The 21,595-nt window shown below is 49.4% G+C and overlaps 1 protein-coding gene across 1 annotated transcript in view; it reads left to right on the top strand.

Moving 5' to 3' along the window:
- The first annotated feature begins 5,258 nt into the window (after window positions 1–5,258).
- Window positions 5,259–21,595, top strand: part of FUCA2 (alpha-L-fucosidase 2) — a 31,477-nt gene continuing 15,140 nt past the window's right edge. Inside the window, exons 1-5 of the mRNA XM_060190770.1 lie at window positions 5,259–5,494; window positions 9,794–9,981; window positions 14,968–15,307; window positions 19,180–19,390; window positions 20,444–20,634. Of these exons, the coding sequence (XP_060046753.1) occupies window positions 5,259–5,494; window positions 9,794–9,981; window positions 14,968–15,307; window positions 19,180–19,390; window positions 20,444–20,634 (1,166 nt within the window). The remainder of the gene's footprint in view (window positions 5,495–9,793; window positions 9,982–14,967; window positions 15,308–19,179; window positions 19,391–20,443; window positions 20,635–21,595) is intronic.

Below are 21,595 nucleotides of genomic sequence, written 5' to 3'. Positions count from 1 at the left end.
AAAAAAAAGTCTGGGGAGTCGGGCGGTAGCGCAGCGGGTTAAGCACACATGGCGCAAGGATCCTGGTTCTAGGCCCCGGCTCCCCACCTGCAGGGGAGTCACTTCACAGGCAGTGAAGCAAGTCTGTAGGTGTCTGTCTTTCTCTCCCCCTCTCTGTCTTCCCCTCCTCTCTCCATTTCTCTCTGTCCTATCCAACGACGACAACATCAACAACAATAATAACTACAACAACAATAAAAACAACAAGGGCAACAAAAAGGAAATAAGTAAATATTTTTTAAAAAAATCTTTTTAAAAAATGCCAGAAAACCTTGCAGGAAAACAAACAACAACAACAACAACAAAAACCAACCTCCCACACGCCCAAACTTGGGCGGAACTCCTTTTGGGATTTCACTTTGGTTCTGGACCTGGATGGTAATCTCTCTTGATGAGTAAGCACTTTATTGATCACAGGACAGTGTGATCATGCCTGAGCTGAGTACATATACATCATGGAACAAGACTTGAGTGCTCAGCAAACAGAAAACGCTAAATTGTACCAGCACCTTCAAACCCCACCCTCTACAATCACGGACCGTTCAGATTCATCAGACGCCTTGTTACTATTCTAATGCCTGTGCCCTGGCTCACACTAATATTAATACACCATCTAATCTCTTGGTATATTTTTAGTGGTCATCATCCCCGTCTGTGAGTTCTCCAGGACTGACTTATCTGTTAAGTTTTGTGGCACAGTGCCCAGGCCCTTAATGTATCTGATGGCTCATGAAAATGTTTTAATTTTTTTTCTCTAAAACCAAAAGGAAGAAAAACAAAACAACTTTTCACTTCAGGGGATCATTTTAAGCTGTGGTATTAACACATTCACTTTTATACTAATACAGTCATAACACAGACCTTCTGATTTGTTTTTTGGAATAAAAGACAAAAGGTCCCAGGAAAACAAATTTCTTCAGCATCCAAGCAAGCAGAGTATGGCCGGCATTTGTCCACCTGCTGTTTCGCTCTGGAACCCCCACCCTTCTTTCAAAGGGGAAGAGAAACCACGACGAGCAAGACAGCCCACGTGGACGGTTTCCTACTTGTCCTGTGCACAACCCAGGTTTGAGTCTGGCTCCCACAGCACGGGACAAAACATTGGTGCTGTGGCATCTTCTCTTCTCTCCTTTTGTCTCTGTGTCGCCATCTGGAAGAGTCTGCTTAGTGGAGTGGGAAAGCCTCAGGGAGGATTCCTGACACCCCTGCCTGGTGTCCTGCATCGCCAGTTCTTTGTCCAATAGCGTTCCCAGACAAAGCTTGACATTGCAACAACTGAAAGTCTGATCACTACTACATCCACCTCAGCTTTCCCTGGGATGAAGGAGTCTTCTGAGGCCTTGGCGCAGAAGAACAGCTTGAGTCTGATGTCTGGCTGGACTCTTGGCTACTTCTGGGTCCTGTCTGCATCACTCAAGCATCAAGGCCACCAAGGAAAAACAAAGCAGCTTCTCCCTCCGAATAACTCTACCCCAGCTAATTACATCTGCTTGTCAAGCAGAGGCTTCCTCAAGAGCCCTAAGTGGGATTCTGGACAGAAATGCCCCTACCTTTAGACAACCCCGTCTTTATCAAGCACCCCCAGTAATGTTCGTTTGTACTCAGACAAGGTTTAATAGGTGTCCTGTATGATTTAATTCCACAGTAAAGCCTTCAGGAAGACAGTAATGTTGTCAGTCATATTTAATAGGCGTAGGAGCACAGACATTGAGCTGGGGGTGCACAGTACCCCCAGCTCAATTGAGGCACATGGTAGAACCCTGTTGGCTTGGCTGGTGCACTCAGACTGAGCACTGCTCTTCTGCCTCCTCCCAAGCCCTGATCACTCTTTCCTCCACCCCTCCTCCTTCTACTTCCTGCGACATCTCTGGACTCCTGTCACCTTGCCAGTAAAATCAAACAGGGTTTCATTTCCCTCAGGTCAAACGTTTTTCCTCCCATGATGTGGATTCCCTCACCATATAAAGAACCAAGTGGGTTCAAGTTTCTTTTGCACAAGTTTCTTCTGCATTTTCAGAAAAAACTGAGTTGATGTCAGCCGTGAGGCAACTGTTTCACTTCTTGTCCACTTCAGACGAGTTCTGGGCTCTGCAGAGACTGGTTGGTGGCAGTCACCCAACTCCCATCTGGAGATCCAGAATGTGTCCTCCTCTTTCATGTCACAGTTTCTGCTCCCGAAGCTAGATAGCCCCGAGGACATCAACTGCTTCCTCTGGCAGCAACATGGCATCCTGTGGAGCTGACCTCCTACTCTCTCTAGTCTGCTGGGAGGATAAGGCTTCCTAAGTGCTGCTCCACCGGGAGGTAAATGCCAGAGACAGCCTGGGGGATGGATCCACCTGTCAATATCCAAGTCCAGCAGAGAAGCAGTTACAGAAGCCAGACCTTCCACCTTTCGCACCCCATAAAGCACTGTGGCCCATACTACCAGAGGGATAAAGAATAGAGAAGCTTCCAATGGAGGGAGTGGGACACGGAACTCTGGTAGCAGGAACTGTATGGAATTGTTCCCCTATTATCTTACCATCTTGTTAATCATTATTAAATCACTAACAAAAATAATAAATAAATGTTCTGTTACAGGGGTAAAGACCTTATCCTGCTGCTTTCTTTATCTGTGTTTCGGGTGACCTCACACAGCCGCATAAGAGGTGGCACAGTGTAGAATTCTGGATAAACAAGCATGAGATCCCCAGCATTGCATGTTCCAGAAGGGTGAGTTAGTATTCTTTCCCCCTCCCTCTTCCTCTCCCTCCCACCCTTCTTCTCTCTTCTCTCTCTTTCTCTTTCTCCATTATTAAAAAATGATCTCAGGGAGTCGGGCGGTAGCACAGCGGGTTAAACGCACATGGTGCAAAGCGCAAGGACCGGCCTAAGGATCCCGTTCAAGCCCCGGGCTCCCCACCTGCAGGGGAGTCGCTTCACAGGCAGTGAAGCAGGTCTGCAGGTGTCTGTCTCTCTCTGCCCCTCTCTGTCTTCCCCTTTCCATTTCTCTCTGTCCTATCCAACAACAACGACATCAATAACAACAACAATAACTACAACAATTAAACAACAAGAACAACAAAAGGAAATAAATAGATAAATATTTTTAAAATGATCTCAGAAAAACAGGATAGGAACAGGATTCCTTGACAGTATTCCTCACTGATGCACCAACCCCTCCCACTCCCCAGCACCTTGCAAATGAACCATGAACATGGAAAATTGCTGTTTCTGACCTGTTGGATCCTCTTCTCAGAACTTTGAATACAGAGTCAGAGTTGGAGTGTTGATGTGGTTCTATTTCTCACTCAGTGGGAACCTGAGGTACAAAGATTTTGGAGAGGGAGTCGGGCTGTAGCGCAGCGGGTTAAGCGCAGGTGGCGCAAAGCACAAGGACCGGCATAAGGATCCCGGGTTCGAACCCCACCCCGGCTCCCCACCTGCAGGGGAGTCGCCTCACAGGCGGTGAAGCAGGTCTGCAGGTGTCTGTCTTTCTCTCCCCCTCTCTGTCTTCCCCTCCTCCCTCCATTTCTCTCTGTCCTATCCAACAACGACAACAACAATAATAACTACAACAATAAAACAACAAGGGCAACAAAAGGGAATAAATAAATAAAATAAATATAAAAAAGGGAATAAATAAATTAAATAAATATTTTTTAAAAAAGAAAAGAAAAAAAAAGATTTTGGAGAGGATTATGTTGTAAAAGTGAAGAGCCAGGGGGCTGGATGGTGGTGCGTCTAGTTGAGGGCACACATCACAGTGCACAAGGACCCAGTTTCAAGCCCTGGGTCCACACTTGCAGGGGGAAAGCTTTGTGACTGGTGAAGCAAGGCTGCAGGTGTTCCTCTCCCTCTCCTCTTTCTTTCCCCTTTCCTCTCAATTTCTGTCTCTATCTGAACTAAATGCCAAAACTTAAAAATCTTTAAAAAATAAATAGGAGCAGGTCTGCAGGTGTCTATCTTTCTCTCCCCCCTCTGTCTTCCCCTCCTCTCTCCATTTCTCTCTGTCCTACCCGACAACAATAATAACTACAACAATAAAACAAGGGCAACAAAAGGGAATAAATAAATATTTAATAAATAAATAAATAAATAAATAGGTAAATAAATAATTACAGTGAAACATCAGGGCTAGAAAAATAGCTCACTTGAGTAACATGTTGCTTTGCTCAGCAAACAATCCAGGTTAGACCTTCACCCCCACTGCACTGAAGAAAGCTATGGTGTTGTGTTCTCTCTCTCTGTTTTTAAAATAGTTTTTGGAGAGCAGTCTGGAGAATCCTCACAAGGCTTGAAATGGACCTTCCTTATGACCCAGTCACCCCATAATGATCCTGGGTCCATGCTCCCAGAGGGATAAAGAATAGGAAAGCTTCCAATGTCAGGGATGGGATACTGAACTCTGGTGGTGGGAACTGTGTAGAGTTATACCTCTCTTATCCTGCAGTCTTGTCGATCATTATTAAATCAATAAAAAAGCCAGTTTTACCTTATTGTCTTTATTTTATGTTTATTAGATAGACTGTCAGAAATTTAGAGGTAAGAGGGAAATAAGAGAGATAGATAGACGCAGCTCTGGTGCAAAAATTCTTTCATTACACTTGATAATTAGAATCCCAGTTTAATTGACTTCAGCAAACATGCCTTGAATGCTGTTCCATGCTAAATTCTGTTGTAAATTCAGGGATTACAAAAAATGATGGTCACTGTATCTTCAAAAATGTTGAAATATTTATTTACTAGATAGAGACAGAAATTGATAGGGGAGTGGGAGAGAGACAGAGAGACACCTGCAGCCCTGCTTCACCACTCAAGAAGCTTTGCCCCTGCAGGCGGGGAACCAGGGGCTTGAACCCGGGAACTTGTGCCCTGGGATGTGTGTGCTTAACCAGGTGCGCCACCGCCTGCCCCCGCCAAGCTGTTTCTTTCTGTGTGTTCCAGGCTGGGGGGTGCGGGTCGGAGGGGAAGGAGGCGTCCCCACGGACCTTAAACCGGACGCTGCACAGCCTGGTTCCCCACTGCTCTGCAATCCATCAACCTGGGAGCTCAAGTCAGCAGCGTGGGGGCTCTGCGGGCCTCCGTAGTTCCCAGCAGCCGGGAAGGGCAGTGTTCCTTTAAGGCCGAGGCCACGCCCACCGGCCCTTCCTCCAATCACGGCCGGGTCAGCTGACTGCCGCCGAGGCCGCGGCGGAGAACCCGGAAGTGGCTGGGAGGTGGCTGCGCGCGGCGCCATGCGGAGGCCGCGGTCGCAGGTGCTGCTGCAGGTGCTGCCGCAGGTGCTGCTGCAGGTGCTGCCGCAGGTGCTGCTGCAGGTGCAGCCCCACCCCGCCCGCGGCGGCCCCTGGGAGCCCACCTGGGAGTCCCTGGACGCCCGGGAGCTGCCGGCGTGGTTCGACCGGGCCAAGTTCGGCATCTTCGTCCACTGGGGCGTGTACTCCGTGCCCGGTTTTGAGAGCGAGTGGTTCTGGTGAGCCGGCCGGTCGCGGGCCTCGAACCTGCTGTTCAGAGCCGAGCTGCCTCCCCCTGCCACCCTGCGCCTGCCTTTGCCCCAGGACCCTCTTGTCAGCTTCGCCTCGCATGGCCGGGCTTTGAACCCGCATCATTTCACCGTGTCCAGATGAACCGTTTCCTTCATTCATTCATTCATGCATTCATGCATGCATGCACTCACTCATCCATGCATTCACTCATCCATTCCTTCATTCATTTTTGCCCCCGGGGTTATTGCTGCGGCTGGGTGCCGGCACTATGCGTCCACTGCTCCTGGAGGCCCTTTTCCCCCCACATTTCATTATTTTATTAGATAGGACAGAGAGACATTGAGGAGAGGGGGAGGTGGTAGACAGACACCTGCAGCCCGGCTTCACCGCCCGTGAAACTTCCCCGGTGCAGGTGGGGAGCTGGGGCTTGAACCCGGGGCCTTGCGCTCAGGACTGTGTGTGCGCTGGCGGGGGCGGCGCCGCCTGGCCCAGCATCATTTCTGTTCGCCGAGGGGTGAGTGCTGGATGGACCCGGGGTGTCCCTGCCGTGTCCGGCCGTCCCGTGATTCTGGCCTCTCAGCCTCGTGATGGTGGCACGAACAGGGGCCCAAACCACAACGTGACTGACGCGGATGGCGAGATTCGTCTGCTCACTTCTGTTCCCAAAGCCAATACCGGGAGGTCATCTCGGTTAATATTGGGAATGGGATAATTGCGAGAAAACCAGGCAAAAGAAATGAACCGTTTTGCTCTGGTGTTTGGTGATGCCAGGGACTGAGTCTCTGACCATAAGTATCAGGCATGAAAGTCTGTTACATACTGTCTAATATTGCTCCTGTTTCTCCAGCACAACAGTTTTTTAAATTTTTATTTATAAAAAGGAAACATTGACAAGACCATAGGATAAGAGGGATACAACTCCACACACTTCCCACCCCCAGAACTCCGTATCCCATCCCCTCCCCTGACAGCTTTCCTATTCTTTATCCCTCTGGGAGTATGGACCCAGGGTCACTGTGGGATGCAGAAGGTGGAAGGTCTGGCTTCTGTAGTTGCTTCCCCGCTGAACATGGGTGTTGACAGGTGGACCCATACTCCCAGCCTGTCTCTCTCTTTCCCTAGTGGGGCAGGGCTCTGGGGAATCAGAGCTCCAGGACACATTGGTGGGGTTGTCTGTCCAGGGAAGTCTGGTTGGCATCATGGCAGCATCTGGAACCTGGTGGCTGAAAAGAGAGTTAACATACAAAGCCAAACAAATTACTGACTAATCATGAACCTAAAGGCAAGAACATTGTAGGTGAAGATTTGGGGTCTCCATTTTGGAAAAAGCTAGTAGGTTTGTTTTAGGTCTATTCCAAGGGGCCCGTGACTTTACTAGTTTGTACCTGAACCTGACAGCTAACATGCAGGTGGACCCAGGTTATTGTCTGGAGAGATGGTGTCAGAGTTGGAAACAGGTTTTTTTTTGTTTGTTTGTTTTTTGTTTTTGCCTGCACAGTTATTGCTGGGGCTCAGTGCCTGCACCATGAATCCACTGCCCCTGGAGGCTATTTTCCCCCTTTTGTTGCCCTTGTTGTGGTTATTATTGTTATTGTTGGTGTCTTCGTTGTTGGCTAGGACAGAGAGAAATGGAGAGAGGAGGGGAAGACAGAGAGGGGGAGAGAAAGACAGACACCTGCAGACCTGCTTCACCACCTGTGAAGCAACTCCCCTGCAGGTGGGGAGCCGGGGGCTCGAACCGGGATCCTTTCATGGTCTTTGCACTTTGCGCCACCTGCGCTTAACCCACTGCGCCACCGGCTGACTCCTGGAAACAGTTTTCTTGAGATGTTAACCTGAGGAGAAGCTGCAGAATTTGGCATCTTCCAAATCCACCTTCCTGTTGGGCTGAAGCTCAGTGTGTAAGAGCAGAATGGGAAGCAGTTTGGGAAAAGGACTGTTTGTTGGTGAAGGTGAAGAGGCCAGTAAAGGTGGTTGTCCCTCTAGATCTATGGAGAGGGAGCTGGGGTGGGGGAGCTGTTCAGTCCAACTTACTAAAAGACACATTTAAAATTTTAAAAAAATATTTATATATTTATTTTCCCTTTTAAAAATTTTTTTATATATTTATTTATTCCCTTTTGTTGTCCTTGTTGTAGTTATTATTGATGTCATCGTTGTCAGATAGGACAGAGAGAAATGGAGAGAGGAGGGGAAGACAGAGAGGGGGAGAGAAAGACAGACACCTGCAGACCTGCTTCACCGCCTGTGAAGCGACTCCCCTGCAGGTGGGGAGCCGGGGGCTCGAACCGGGATCCTTCCGCCGGTCTTTGCGCTTCGCACCACCTGCGCTTAACCTGCTGCGCCACCGCCGGACTCCCTAAAAGACAAGTTTTTGCAAGACCTTCATCTGGAGGTCTTCCCACAGAGTGTCTGAAACCTTGAAGGACAGTTCTTGACTGTGTTTCTGCTTTCCATAAGACGGTGACCGCTGTTTGAGCAGACACACATACGTAGCGTGAGAAATCGTCGCTTCCTAGTGGTGCCATAGCAAGATAAAGACAGTTGAGAATGCATCAAGTGACAGCTGCTGTTTGAAAGGTGCAGTGGAGCCGGTCTGATGTTCAGTGACCAAAACACAGACCAGTCCAGAGTGCAGCATCACGGGGAGTGGCGAGACTCAAACCAGTGTCTCGACACTTGTGCTGGTATTTGTCAACCTGAGTCATTCTGCCACGTGAGAGCAGTATACGCACGCAGTAGAAATGACACTTCAGAATTTCAATTTAGGGCATCTGTTTTCCACTTTCAATACCATAGTCAATGAATTACACTAACCATTACATTGGGTGTAGGAGGGCTCTGGTGTGGGTGGCCAGCTGGTTGTGGGACACACAGGTTACCAGGCATCTTGACCCGGGTTCAAGCTTCCAGTCCCCACCTGCGGGGGACAAGTTTCACCAGCAGGGCAGCAGGGCAGCAGCTGTCTCTCCTCCTTCCTCTCTCGGTGTCGCCAACCCTCTGTCAAAAATAGCAAGAAAAAAACAACTGCCAAGGACAGGGGAGTTGTGCCCTGGTGTGTTTGGGGCCAGGTGGTGGCCTACCTGGTTGAGCGCACACACATTATTACCATGGGCAAGGACCCAGGTTCAAGCCCTCAGTCTACCCCTCCCCACCTGCAGGGGAAGCGTCATGAACTGTGCTAATCTAAAGCGTGTCATTGGTTTTTAGATACAGTTTTCCTCATGAAGAGTTGCTTCCGTGGTTTAAGTAGTATGTAGCCTTTCTTGGGATGAGTCCACATAACAGTAATCCTTGAGGGTCCAGTCAGTATATTCGAGTAAGAGCATCTTTTTTTAAATTTTTTTTTAAATTTTTTTCCTCCAGGGTTATTGCTGGGCTCAGTGCCTGCACCATGAATCCACCGCTCCTGGAGGCCATTTTTTCCCCCTTTTTGTTGCCCTAGTTGTTGCGGTTATTTTTGCCATTGTTGACATTGCTTTGTTGTTGGATAGGACAGAGAGAAATGGAGAGAGGAGGGGAAGACAGAGAGAGAGGGGAGAGAAAGACAGACACCTGCAGACCTGCTTCACCGCCTGTGAAGTGACTCCCCTGCAGGTGGGGAGCCGGGGGCTCGAACAGGATCCTTACGCCCGTCCCTGCGCTTTGCGCCACCTGCGCTTAACCCGCTGCGCCACTGCGACTCCCTAAGAGCATCTTTTAAACTTTATAGTTACCGTCTCTTTCCCTCACTTGTTCTTTGATAGTGCATATGGCAGACGCATGTCCTGTTTTTTTTGTTTGTTTTGTTTTGTTTTTTGGCATGGAATCTTCTTTTTGACGTCTTCATCATTTACGTTACAAAGGACTTAACTACAGCAAAGATATCAATATAGGGGAGTCAGGCAGTGGCGCACCTGTTTAAGTGCTCACATGACGGTGCACAAGGACCCGGGTTCTTGCATGATGAGTCCACTGCTCCTATTGGCTTGTTTTTTTAGAATCAGACACTGAGAGAGCAGGAAGGTGTGGGGAGAGAGAGAGAAAGAGAGAAAGAGAGGCCTGTAGTATATTGCCTCACCGCTTGCAAAGCTTCCCTTCTGCAGGTGGGGAGCTTGAACCTATAGCCTTGCACATGATAATAACCTGGCCCCACAGAAACATTCTTTAAGCAAAGTTAAACAGAAAAAGGAAATGGCAAGGCCACCGGGCAGCATCTGAATAAGAGGGAACTCGTCAGGAGAGTGGGAAAAACGGTCCACACGTCGACGTGTCCCTGGCTCATGCAGTTTTAATTCCTCCTGCAGGTGGTATTGGCAAAAGCAAAAGATACCAGAGTTTGTAGACTTCATGAAGAACAACTACCCTGCCGGTTTTAAATATGAAGATTTTGCACCACAATTCACCGCGAAATTCTTCAACGCCCAGCAATGGGCTGATCTTTTCCAGGCTTCTGGTGCCAAATACGTCGTCTTAACATCCAAGCACCATGAAGGTAGGTATGTACAACACTGATGGACTCTAACCGTGACTGTGAAATGTCAGCTAGTGGCTGAGACATCTGGCTGTAAAGGAGCACGCAGCCTATCCAGCTGTAGGCGGGAGGCCTATGAAGCATCAGGCCCTTCGCACCTGGTGGAGCGCACACTTGTTACAGTGCACGAGGACCCAGGTTCCAGCCCCCGGTCCCCAGTCCCCACCTGCAGGGGGAAAGGTTTGCGAGTGTCAAAACAGGGCTGCAGGTGTCTCTCTGTCTCTCTCTATCTCCCCCTTCCCTCACAATTTCTAGCCGTTTCTATCCACGGGAGCAATTCTTCATGAGGAAAACTGTATCTAAAAATCAGTTACACGCTTTAGATTAGCACAGTTCACGAAGCTTCCCCTGCAGGTTAGGGGAGGGGGGAGGGGCGGAGGGCTTGAACCCGGGTCCTTGCCCATGGTAGTAGTATGTGTGTACTCAACCAGGTAGGCCACCACCTGGCCCCAAACACACCAGGGCACAACTCCCCTGTTCTTGGCAGTCTTTTTATTATTATTATTATTATTTGTCTTGTTTTTTAATTAAAAGAAAAGGGGAGATCAGACCCTTCACCGTGTATCAGAGAAAGAGATGAAAAGATGATTAGGGGACCGGATAATATCACAACCGATTAAGCGCACATAGTCCAAGGCACAAGGACCCATGTCAAGATCCAGGCTTCAAGCCCTGGTCCACAAGCGGTGAAGCAGGTCTGCCAGGTGTCTCTCTTTCTCTCTTCCTCTCTGTCTCCCCCTTTCTCTCAGTTTCTCTTTGCCCTGTCCAATAAAATGGAGAAAATGGCTGCCAGAAGCAATGGATTTGTAGTGCCAGTATGGAGCCCAGTGATAACTCTGGAGGCAAAAAAAAAAAAAAAAGTCATATATAAATAAATATTTTGTTCTATGTATATTTATCAAATTTCTATGGGCAGCAAAATAGGCCGTCTGGGAGGCTGCCCACTCTGCCATGAAGCTGACCCAGGCTCGCCTGGCTCCCACCATGCCAAGGGACGCTTTGGCATTGGAAGATTTCACCCACTCACTGTCTCTCTGTCTGCTTATCTATCTGTCTATTTATTCATTCACTTATTTATTTTTTGCCACGAATCCACTACTCCTGTGGCCATCTCCCCCCTCCCCCATTGTTGTTGTTTTTTTCTGCTGCTGCTGCTGCTGCTGTTGTTGTTGGATAGGACACAGAGAAGAGAGGGAAGGGGGACACAGAAGGGGAGAGAAAGATAGACACCTGCAGACCTGCTTCACTGCTTGTGAAGCGACTCCCCTGCAGGTGGGGAGCCAGCCAGGGGTTCGAACCTGGATCCTTGCACCGGTCCTTGCGCTTCACACCATGTGCGTTTACCCTGGTGCGCCACCACCCGACCCCCAAAGTTGTTTTTTTCTTTTTTTTTTCACCAGAGTGAAGTCTGGTGGGACTGGGGTTTGAACCCAGATCTCTGCCGCCCCAGGCATGAAGGCCTTTCTGCCAGTCACCAGTCTACTCCGTTTCTTTCCATCGGAAAAAGTCAGCAGCAGTGAAGTCCCGATATGACAAAAAAAAGTTTATTCCCCTAAGTTTTGCTGAAAGCTATTCAATGTGGCACGTGGGTGGCAACAGTGTATAATGGAACGCGCCCTCTCGCCTTTAGTTCCGCCCCTGTGGTGCTCTTTCCAGAGGGCCCCAAGGTGTTGTGCTGCTATTGTCTTGCCATGCTGACTCTGTCTTCAGTCTGCTCTCAGATGGATTCACGGATTCACGGTGGGCAGCTTCTTTGTGATGGAAGTGACACAGAGCGCCTGCAAGTAGAGGCTTATGAGGGGCGCTGGGAGTGGAATGGCACTCAGATGCTATCAGAGCTGAGGGGAGAGAGGTTGTGTTAATCAGCGTTCTCCAGAATAACAGAGTCAGCAGGGCATTTAACACATAGGAGGGGATTTGTAAGAAATCGCTCTCACTCAAATAGAGAGGCTTGAAAAGCCCAGGTCCTGGAGATGGGTGGTAGCATAGCGGGTTAAGCTCACATGGTGCAAAGCGCAAGGACCTGCGTAAGGATCCCGGTTCAGCCCCCGGCTCCCCACCTGCAGGGGAGTGGCTTCACAGGTGGTGAAGCAGGTCTGCAGGTGTCTGTCTTTCTCTCCCCCTCTCTGTCTTCCCCTCCTCTCTCCATTTCTCTCTGTCCTATCCAACAACAACGACATCAATAAAAACAACAATAATAACTACAACAATAAAACAACAAGGGCAACAAAAGGGAAAATAAATAAATATAAAAAAAATTAAAGAAAAGTCCAAATCTCGGGACTGAGAACCAGCAGAGTTGCTGGTATTTGTCCTGGTTTAACTCTGGGTACAAAGACAGCAGAAAACTGCTGTTTCAGCCTGCAGAAAGGTGGGAGAGGTAACTCTTTCTTACTTGAGCCTCTTAAATTCTTTTTTTTTAAATATATATATATATATTTTTTTTAATTTAAGAAAGGAGACGTTAACAAAACCATAGGATAAGAGGGGTAGGTACAGTTCCACACAGTTTCCACCACCAGAATTCCGTATCCCATCCCCTCCCCTGACAGCTTTCCTATTCTTTATCCCTCTGGGAGCATGGACTCAGGGTCATTGTGGGATGCAGAAGGTGGAAGGTCTGGCTTCTGGAATTGCTTCTCCACTGGACATGGGTGTTGGCAGGTGGATCCATACTCCCAGCCTGTCTCTCTCTTTCCCTAGTGGGGCAGGGCTCTGGGGAAGCTGGGCTCCAGGGCACATTGGTGGGGTCGTCTGTCCAGGGAAGTCTGGTCGGCATCATGGTGGCATCTGGAACCTGGTGGCTGGAAAGAGAGTTAACATACAAAGCCAAACAGATTGTTGAACAACCATGGACCTAAAGATTAAATGATTTAATGTTGATTTACAAAATTAGAAGATAACAGGGGAGTCGGCGGGCGGCGGCGCAGCGGGCTGAGCGCACGTGGCGCAAAGCGCAAGGACCGGCCTAAGGATCCCGGTTCGAGCCCCCGGGCTCCCCACCTGCAGGGGAGTCGCTTCCCATGCGGTGAAGCAGGTCTGCAGGTGTCTGTCTTTCTCTCCCCCTCTCTGCCTTCCCCTCCTCTCTCCGTTTCTCTCCGTCCTTTCCAACAACGACGACATCAACAACAAGAGCAATAACTACAAGAAGACAACAACAACAAGGGCAACACAAGGGGAAATAAATGAATAAGACAACAGGAGTGTGATTCCGCACTGTTCCCACCACCAGGCTCTGTCTCCCCTCCCCTCCACCGGAAGCTATAGCAGTTCTCGCAAGGTTGTAGGTAAGGGGGGCTGCCTGCTTTTTCTACAGCTGTCTGTCTCTGTTTGTATATAGTTGCCCATTTTTTCCTCGTGGTCCATATCTTCTCTTCCTTTCCAATTATACCTACACCTGTTACTACTTCTAAATGTCATTCTGTTTTTCCTCTTTTCTCTCAGGGGCCTGATGGAATGGGATTTCAGAGCCCTCTGATCATCTTCCTCTAACATTTCTCCCCTGCTGGGAGTATGGACCAAAATTCTTCATTTTTAACTTTTTTTTTAATCTTTATTTATTTATTGGATAGAGACAGCCAGAAATCCAGAGGGAAGGGGGAGAGAGGGAGAGAGAGACACCTGCAGCCCTGCTTCACCACTCATAAAACTTTCCCCCTTTAGGTGAGGACCAGAGGCTTGAACCTGGGTCCTTGTACACTGTGATGTGTGTGCTTAACCAGCTGTGCCACCACCTGGGCCCCCCTGGACCAAAATTCATTATGGGGAGCAGAAGGTGGGAGGTCTGGCTTCTGTCATTGCTTCTCTGCTGGACATGGTCATTGGCAGGTAGACCCACACCCCCAGCTTGCTTTTATCTTTCCCTAGAAGCCTTTTAAATTCCATTCCGACCTTCCATGAGTTGACAAGTGCTGTTGCTCTGAGGTGAGCAGTCTGCTTTATTCAGTCGACTTCTCCATCCATTGGTCTCATGCAAAAAAAAAAAAAAAACCCAAACCAAACAAACCCAAAGCTTTTCTAAACAAACCTAGAATAAACCTCTAACCAGAACCCTGCCACTTTGACATGTAAAGTTAACCATTATCTTACTAGGGTGGATTTTTTTTTATATATAACATCTGTGAGAAAAGAAACATCACCAAATTGCTATTTCCACAGCCACACGGAATTCACTAGAATACATCCCCTGTATCACCACCATTGTCTTGGTATAAGACATTTTGCTTCCTAAGTTTTTCCCCAGAACAGGGAGGAGAGTAAGGGGGTGGGGGAGGGCTCAAACCAAACAGAAAATGTGGAATTATTTTAGAAAGTGGCCCTTAGGCCCCCTTTGGGGGGAATTTAATGAATTTTTTTCTGTAGATGTTGTGTGTGTGTGTGTGTGTGTGTGTGTGTGTGTGTACGTACACACGCCGAGACAGCCGTTTGCAAAGTGCCTTTGCCTGTGAGCATGTTGACTTCCTGAGGTCTAGGAGCTCGGCCAAGCCATGCAGCACAGCCGTGCAACACAGTCAGAGCAGCCCACACTTACACATCTCCTGGGAGCCGTGCGTCATGCTTATGGAAGAGACACAGCGAAACTCAATTCAGGGGGGAAAAAAAAACTACGGTGTGAGTTTCTGGTGATGCTTCCAAAGGGAAACCCAGTGGATGTTTCCGCACTTCCTGGGACCAGGACCTTTCGAGGTGAAGTGTCTGGAGGAGTCTTGCACTCTGTAATGTGTGCATTCAGTCAGATGTGGCAGCCACCCAGCCTCTTGGGTATTCCCTTTAAGCACCTTTGTTTCACTTTGCAAATGCCCACTTATGTATTGTGTGAAAGCAGAATACGCACCCCGGGAGAAACTGTCAGGAACCGAGAGAAGCAGCCATTCTCACATCACGCTCTCTGCGCAGCTGGGCGCATCTGCTTACAGTGACTTCCTTCCTTCTAAATCCTCGTTTCAGGCTTCACTTTGTGGGGTTCAGAGTATTCGTGGAACTGGAACGCCGTGGACCAGGGCCCGAAGAGGGACGTCATCAAGGAGCTTGAAGTGGCCATCAGGAATAGGACCTCCCTGCGTTTCGGACTCTACTATTCCCTCTTCGAATGGTTTCACCCCTTCTTCCTTGAGGACGAGCTCAGCTCGTTCCAAAAGCGCCGCTTTCCGGTTTCCAAGATGCTGCCGGAGCTCCGTGAGTTAGTGACCAGGTACCAGCCGGAGATCCTGTGGGCAGACGGCGACGGAGGGGCTCCGGACTGTTACTGGAACAGCACCGGCTTCTTAGCCTGGCTGTACAATCAGAGGTGCGTGCCTGTGTGTGTGCGCATGTGTACGCGTGTGCGTGTGTGTGTGCGTGCGTGTGTGTGTGCGTGCGTGTGCGTGCGCGTGTGTGCGTGTGTGTGTGCGCATGTGTGCGTGTGTGTGCGCGCGTGTGTGTGCGCATGTGTGTGTGCGCGTGTGCGTGCATGTGTGCGTGTGTGTGCGTGTATGTGTGTGCGCGTGTGTGTGCATGCGCGTGTGCGTGTGTGTGCGTGCGTGTGCGTGCGTGTACATGTGTGTGCCCGCGTGTGCGCACGTGTGTGTGCGTGTGTGTGTGCGCATGTGCGTGTGTGTGTGCGCGCATGCGTGTGTGTGCGCGTGTGTGCGCGTGTGCGTGTGTGTGTGTGTGTCTGCAAGGGGCTGCCCTGGCACAGGGATGCTTGCTTGCAGGAAAAAGGTCTCCCAGGTGAGACCGGATGCTGGCTGCCAGCATGGAGGCTAGGGACAGACTGAAAGAAGCCGGCCTGTCCAGAATGATAAGAGATTAGCTCCCAAATATGGGAGAGCTGTATAAATGTTGTAGACTGTCAACCCCATCTATTTGATGTGATCTGGGGCCCATATTCAGCTTAGGAGCCTCTGTGACCTCTGCATCCCTATAGATCTGAGCTCACATTCTGTGCTCATGAGTAGGAACAGTCCAAGCTACCCCAATTTCAGGACTCATCTTCCTCAGGTGGAGCATAGAGTATGTTGTCCAGCCTCCCTTCAGAGGATGGAATATTCTCCACTGTTGTTGATCCAAGTTGAGGGCAAGGTCCTATGTGGGGCCCACAAAGGGGTCTATTGTGTTGTTCCTGATAGAGATGGCCGGTAACAATGGAGAGAGGGATTTATTTGAGGTCTAGGCCCATCATGTCTGTTTGGGAATCTCAATACTCCCTGACTAGGGCCCCAGCTGATGGGGTGGCCTGATAGTGACTAAAGAGTCACTGATTACCACTGCCAGGGGCCATTTCTCTCCTTCTTTCTCTCTCTCTCTCCTCCTCTCTTATCTCTTTATCTCTTTCTTTTCATTCTTTCTGTCTTTTTAAATTTTTTTATTATCTTTATTTCTTAGATAGAGACCACCAGAAATCAAGAGGAAGTGGGAGGTAGAGAAAGAGAGAGAGACACCTGCAGCCCTGCTTCACCACTTGCAAAGCTTTCCCCCTGCAGGTGGGGACCAGGGACTTGAACCCGGGTCCTTGTGCACTCAACCAGGTGTGTCACCACCCAGCCCTCTCTCCTCTCCCTCTCCCTCTCCCTCTCTCTCTCTCTCTCTCTCTCTCTCTATATATATATATATATATATATATATATATACATTCTTCTCTTTTGGACAGAGATGAATTGAGAGGGAAGGGATGGTAGAGAGTGAGAGAAAGAGACGTATAGCAGCCCCGCTTTAGCTCGTGAAGCTTCTCCGCTACAGGCAGGGCACAAGGGTCCTTGTGTGTGGTTGACGTCTGTGTTCTGATGGGCATGTCACTGCCCAGACCCTGTTTCTAGAGGCAGAAGCTCTCCTCCTCTCCTCACAGTCTTTCATGCGTCTCGATTTCTGTAGACATCTCAATATGCTTGCTTGCTTGCTTGAATCCGCCACGACAAGCTCCCAGCAAGCTGCCGTGCCCCGAGCTTTCATCAAATAGCCCACGATGGCTCCGCTTCCAGACGCTGACGCTCTTCCAGATCGAAGGAGAAATGGCTTAAAATCTTGCGAGTCCACGAGAGACTCTCTTCCCTGGGCTGAATCCCACACACCACCAGATGGTTCCCGCGACACACTGCGCCCACGGCTGTGCTGGGGAGGCCTGTTCCCAGTGAGCTCCGCCAGTCTATGGACTCCACCGGAGGCCACGTGCTCTCTGTGACCTCTTCACGCCACAGGATATCGAAACGTCCCTTGCGTGTCTTTATTTTGTCGGGAGCTTAGTGGTTCACAGAACAACTGTTGGCACGGGGCAGTTTCTCATCTTGCCAGGACAGCTGTCTGCGAAACTCTCTCCCGCTCAGGCCCTTCCATCACCCTGTACCATGGCCTGAAAAGGCTGCTGCTCTTCCTCCTCCTCTTCCTCCTTCTCCTCCTCCTCCTCTTCATTCTCCTCCTCTTCTTCCTTTTCCTTCTCCTTCTCTCTTCCTCCTCCTCCTCCTCTTCATTTTTCTCATCTTTCTCCTCTTCCTCCTCTTCCACCTCTTCATTCTCCTCCTCCCCTTCCTGATTCTCCTCTTCTTCCTCCTCCTCTTCCTCCTCCTCTTCCTCCTTCTCCTTCTCTTCCTCCTTCTCCTCCTCCTCCTTCTCCTCTTCATTCTCCTCCTCTTCTTCCTTCTCCTTTTCCTTCTCCTTCTCTCTTCCTCCTCCTCCTCTTCCTCTTTCTCCTCCTCCTTCTCCTGCTTCTCTTCCTCCTTATCCTTCTCTTCCTCCTTCTCCACCTTTTCATTCTCCTCCTCTTCCCTCTCCTCTTCATTCTCCCCCTCCCCTTCCTGATTCTCCTCCTCTGGTGTAGGAAGCCGTGTTTGTTACGTCAGCAGACCCAGCCGAACTCGTGTCCACCAAGATCGGGCCCCGAGCACTGCGCTTTTCTGCAGCGATGGACTCCTAGCTGCAGGCTTAACAGACCACACTTCCTTCTGTGTACACAGCGAGCACACCTTGTCTGGGTTGCTAGCAGACCTGAGCAGAAATTGCAGGTTCTTTTTTTTCTTTCTTAAATTTTTTAATCAGTGATTTAATAATGACTCACAAGCTTGTAAGATAAGAGGAGCACAGTTCCCACCACCAGAGCTCCATGTCCCATCCCCTCCACTGGCAGCTTCCCTCCTCTTTATCCCTCTGGGCGTGTGGACCTAAGATCTTTATGGGGAGCAGAAGGTAGGAGTTCTGGCTTCTGTCATTGCTTCTGCACTGGACATGGGTGTTAGCAGGTAGATCCATAACCCTTATCATCTTTCTTTCTGTATTTCTCTAATGGGGAAGGACTCTGGAGAGGTGAGACTTCGGGACAGGGTTGCTTTAAAAAAATAATTTAAAAAAATGTATTCTAACAGGAGAGAGAGACAAGAGCACATGTCGGCTCTGTCTTCTGGTGGTGGGGGGAGAGGGAACCTAGGGCCTCAGAGCCTGAGGCATGAAAGTCGGGAAGTGAATTGGTGTCTGTGTGTCTGTAGCCACATATATGAGATTATTTAGTCATGCGTGAGGAGGGTATCTTGAATGGAAATGTGGCTTTGGTTCTCAAACCCAAATGTTAGCCAGGAGGAACTACCCATTTTATGCAGACACTGTGACTTTTACCAAATACGATTTAAGTTCTGTGTCACCTTTATTTACTTCTTGGATAGAAACAGCCAGAAATAGAGAAGAATGGGGAGATAGGCAGGGAGAGAGACAGAGAGACATCTGCAGCCCTGCCTCACCACTCTTGAAGCATTCCCCCTGCAGGTGGGGACCAGAATCTTGAACCCAGGTCTCTGCACTGTGACATGTGTGCCGGGCACTGCGCTGTTTCACTGAAGTAATGGGGGTGGGAGACAGCATAACGGTAAAACAAAGGACTTTCAGGCCTGAGGCTCCAGAGGTCCCAGGTTCAACCCCTCACACCATCCTAAGTCAGAGCCGAGCAGTGCTCTGGAAAAAATAAAAGAGCAAATAAGTGCTATTGCAGTCGGGCATTTTAGAAGCGCCAGGCGTGTCACTGAGAATCCACGTGTCTAGACCCCGCGTTGCCTCTCATCCCTCCCAGACAGCGCTCCATCGTTCCGATTTTCTGTCCACTTCCTTCTTCCCTTCGGTCCCCACTCGCGGGTGGTCAGCGTTAAGTTCCCAGAGTCTCAGTTTTGTGTCTTCTTCGATAAAACGCGCTCCCTGTCATTTCAGCCCCGTTCGGGACACAGTGGTCACCAACGACCGCTGGGGCGCCGGCACCATCTGCACACACGGCGGCTACTTCACGTGCAGGGATCGCTATAACCCGGGCCGTCTTCTGACACACAAGTGGGAGAACTGCATGACCATCGACAGGTTCTCCTGGGGGTACCGGAGGAACGCTGAGATCCAGGACTACCTGACCACAGAAGAGCTGGTGAAGGTGCGGCCCAGCGTCTGCTCACCACCACGGCGAGACCCTTAACTTGTGTGTGAGTGTGTGTGTGTGTGAGTGTGTGTGAGTGTGTGTATGAGTGTGAGTGAGTGAGTGTGAGTGTGTGTGTGAGTGTGAGTGAGTGTGTGTGTGTGTGTGTGTGTGAGTGAGTGTGTGTGAGTGTGTGTGAGTGAGTGTGTGAGTGTGTGTGTGTGAGTGTGTGTGAGTGTATGTGTGAGTGTGTGTGTGTTTGAGTGTGTGTGTTTGAGTGTGTGTGTGAGTGTGTATGTGAGTGTGTGTGTGAGTGTGTGTATGTGAGTGTGTGTGAGTGTGTGTGAATGTGTGTGTGAGTGAATGTGTGTGTGTGAATGTGTGTGTGTGTGTGTGTGAGTGTGTGTGTGTGTGTGAATGTGTGTGTGAGAGTGTGTGAGTGTGTGTGAATGTGTGAGTGTGTGTGTGAGTGTGTGTGTGTGAATGTGTGTGTGTGAGTGTGTGTGAGTGTGTGTGTGAGTGTGAGTGTGTGAATGTGTGTGTGTGTGTGTGAGTGTGTGTGTCGGCACATATAGAACCCAATAGTCTCTACTTCTCTTCTACTTCCTCCTCCTCCTCCTTCTTTCTTTCTTCTTCTTTTTCTCCTTCTCCTTCTTCCACCAGAGCTCTGCTCAGCTCTGGCTTATTGGTGGTGCAGGGGATTGAACCTGGGGCTTTGGAGCCTTAGGTATGAGAGTATCTTTGCCGAACCATTATGCTGTCTCCCCCGCTCATCTCTACTATTCTCTGTGTTTGTTGTATATTATGGTCGCATATGCAGGTGTAAACATATAAGTAAGCCAATGCATTCACTTTGTAATTGCTTTATGTGTTTACTCATCATCCTGGGACTACGAGAGAGAGAGAGAGAGAGAGAGAGAGAGAGGCACCACAGCACCGAGGCTGTCCCTGGCATGGTAGGAGCCAGTTTTCAACAGGGTGGTGTACATAGCAAAGCACACACCCTATTCAGGTGAGCTGTTGCTAATCTGATTTTATCTGTGTAGTAACTTTGATTTTTTTTTTTTAAAGCAACTTGTAGTGACAGTCTCATGTGGAGGGAATCTTTTATTGAATGTTGGGCCCACACAGGATGGTACCATCTCTCCAATATTTGAGGAACGGTTAAGGCAGATGGGTGCCTGGCTCCAGGTCAACGGTGAAGCCATATTTCACAGCAAACCCTGGAGATCCCAGAACGACACTGTCAGCGCAGATGTCTGGTAAGTGGCTGTTGCTCCAAGTACTACAGGACAGAGGGAGGCCTTTAGATGGCTTTCAGAGATAGAGAGAGAAAAGTCAGGTAAAAAGAAAACAATGATTGAATGGCTACCAATATAAAACACTTCCCAAACTTTTTTATTCAGAGAGGCTAGTTATGTTTTCAATCAAATCAACCAATGTGTCTTCATATAATTCCCAGTTTGGGCAAAATTTAGTGAAAAGTAGTCATCTCTAGGGGGGCGAGCAGTGGCACTCGGTTAAGTGCCCATGGCACAAAGCGCAAGGACCGGCCTAAGGATCCCAGTTCGAGCCCCCGGCTTCCCACCTGCAGAGGAGTCGCTACCCAGGTGGTGAAACAGGTCTGCGGGTGTCTGTCTTTCTCTCCCCCTCTCTGTCTTCCCCTCCTCTCTCTCTGTCCTATACAAAATATCGGGGGCGGGGGAGATAAGTGGTCACAGTAGCAGTGGATTCGTAGTGCAGACACCAAGCCCCAGCAGTCACTCAGGGCAAAAAAAATAAATAGTAGTCAGCTCTCACATTAAAACTATAAACCGTTTAGAAGGTGAAATCGACCCAGTGGTCAACCCAAAGAACACCTACCAGGTGAGTCCATGCGGTGAATACCAGCTTTCGCAGACACCGCACCACATCAAGTCAGCAGGTGAGAGGCATTGAGAGACAGACGGGGGGACGGTCGGCTACAGTAAGACGAACATTTCAACTGCCTGAAGACCTTGGAACTGTCGGCACTATTCTAATGTGTCTACACCCGATGTGTCTTTAAAGTCGTCTTGCTCATTTTGCTTCTAGCTGGCATTTACTTAGTGCATTCGCTCCCCGGTCTGAGCTCTGGGTCACTGTAGCTGCGAATCTCCAGAACTGCTCAGCATGCATAGCAGCAGCAATTCCAGCACCCATGCTCACTTTCTGCTGGCCACTCAGCTTGTGACCTCCTCGCTG

This window comes from Erinaceus europaeus, chromosome 4, assembly GCF_950295315.1.
Source record: "Erinaceus europaeus chromosome 4, mEriEur2.1, whole genome shotgun sequence".
Lineage (NCBI taxonomy): Eukaryota > Metazoa > Chordata > Mammalia > Eulipotyphla > Erinaceidae > Erinaceus > Erinaceus europaeus.
Note: the sequence above shows the minus strand (reverse complement) of the source record. Positions and strands in the feature narration are given on the sequence as shown.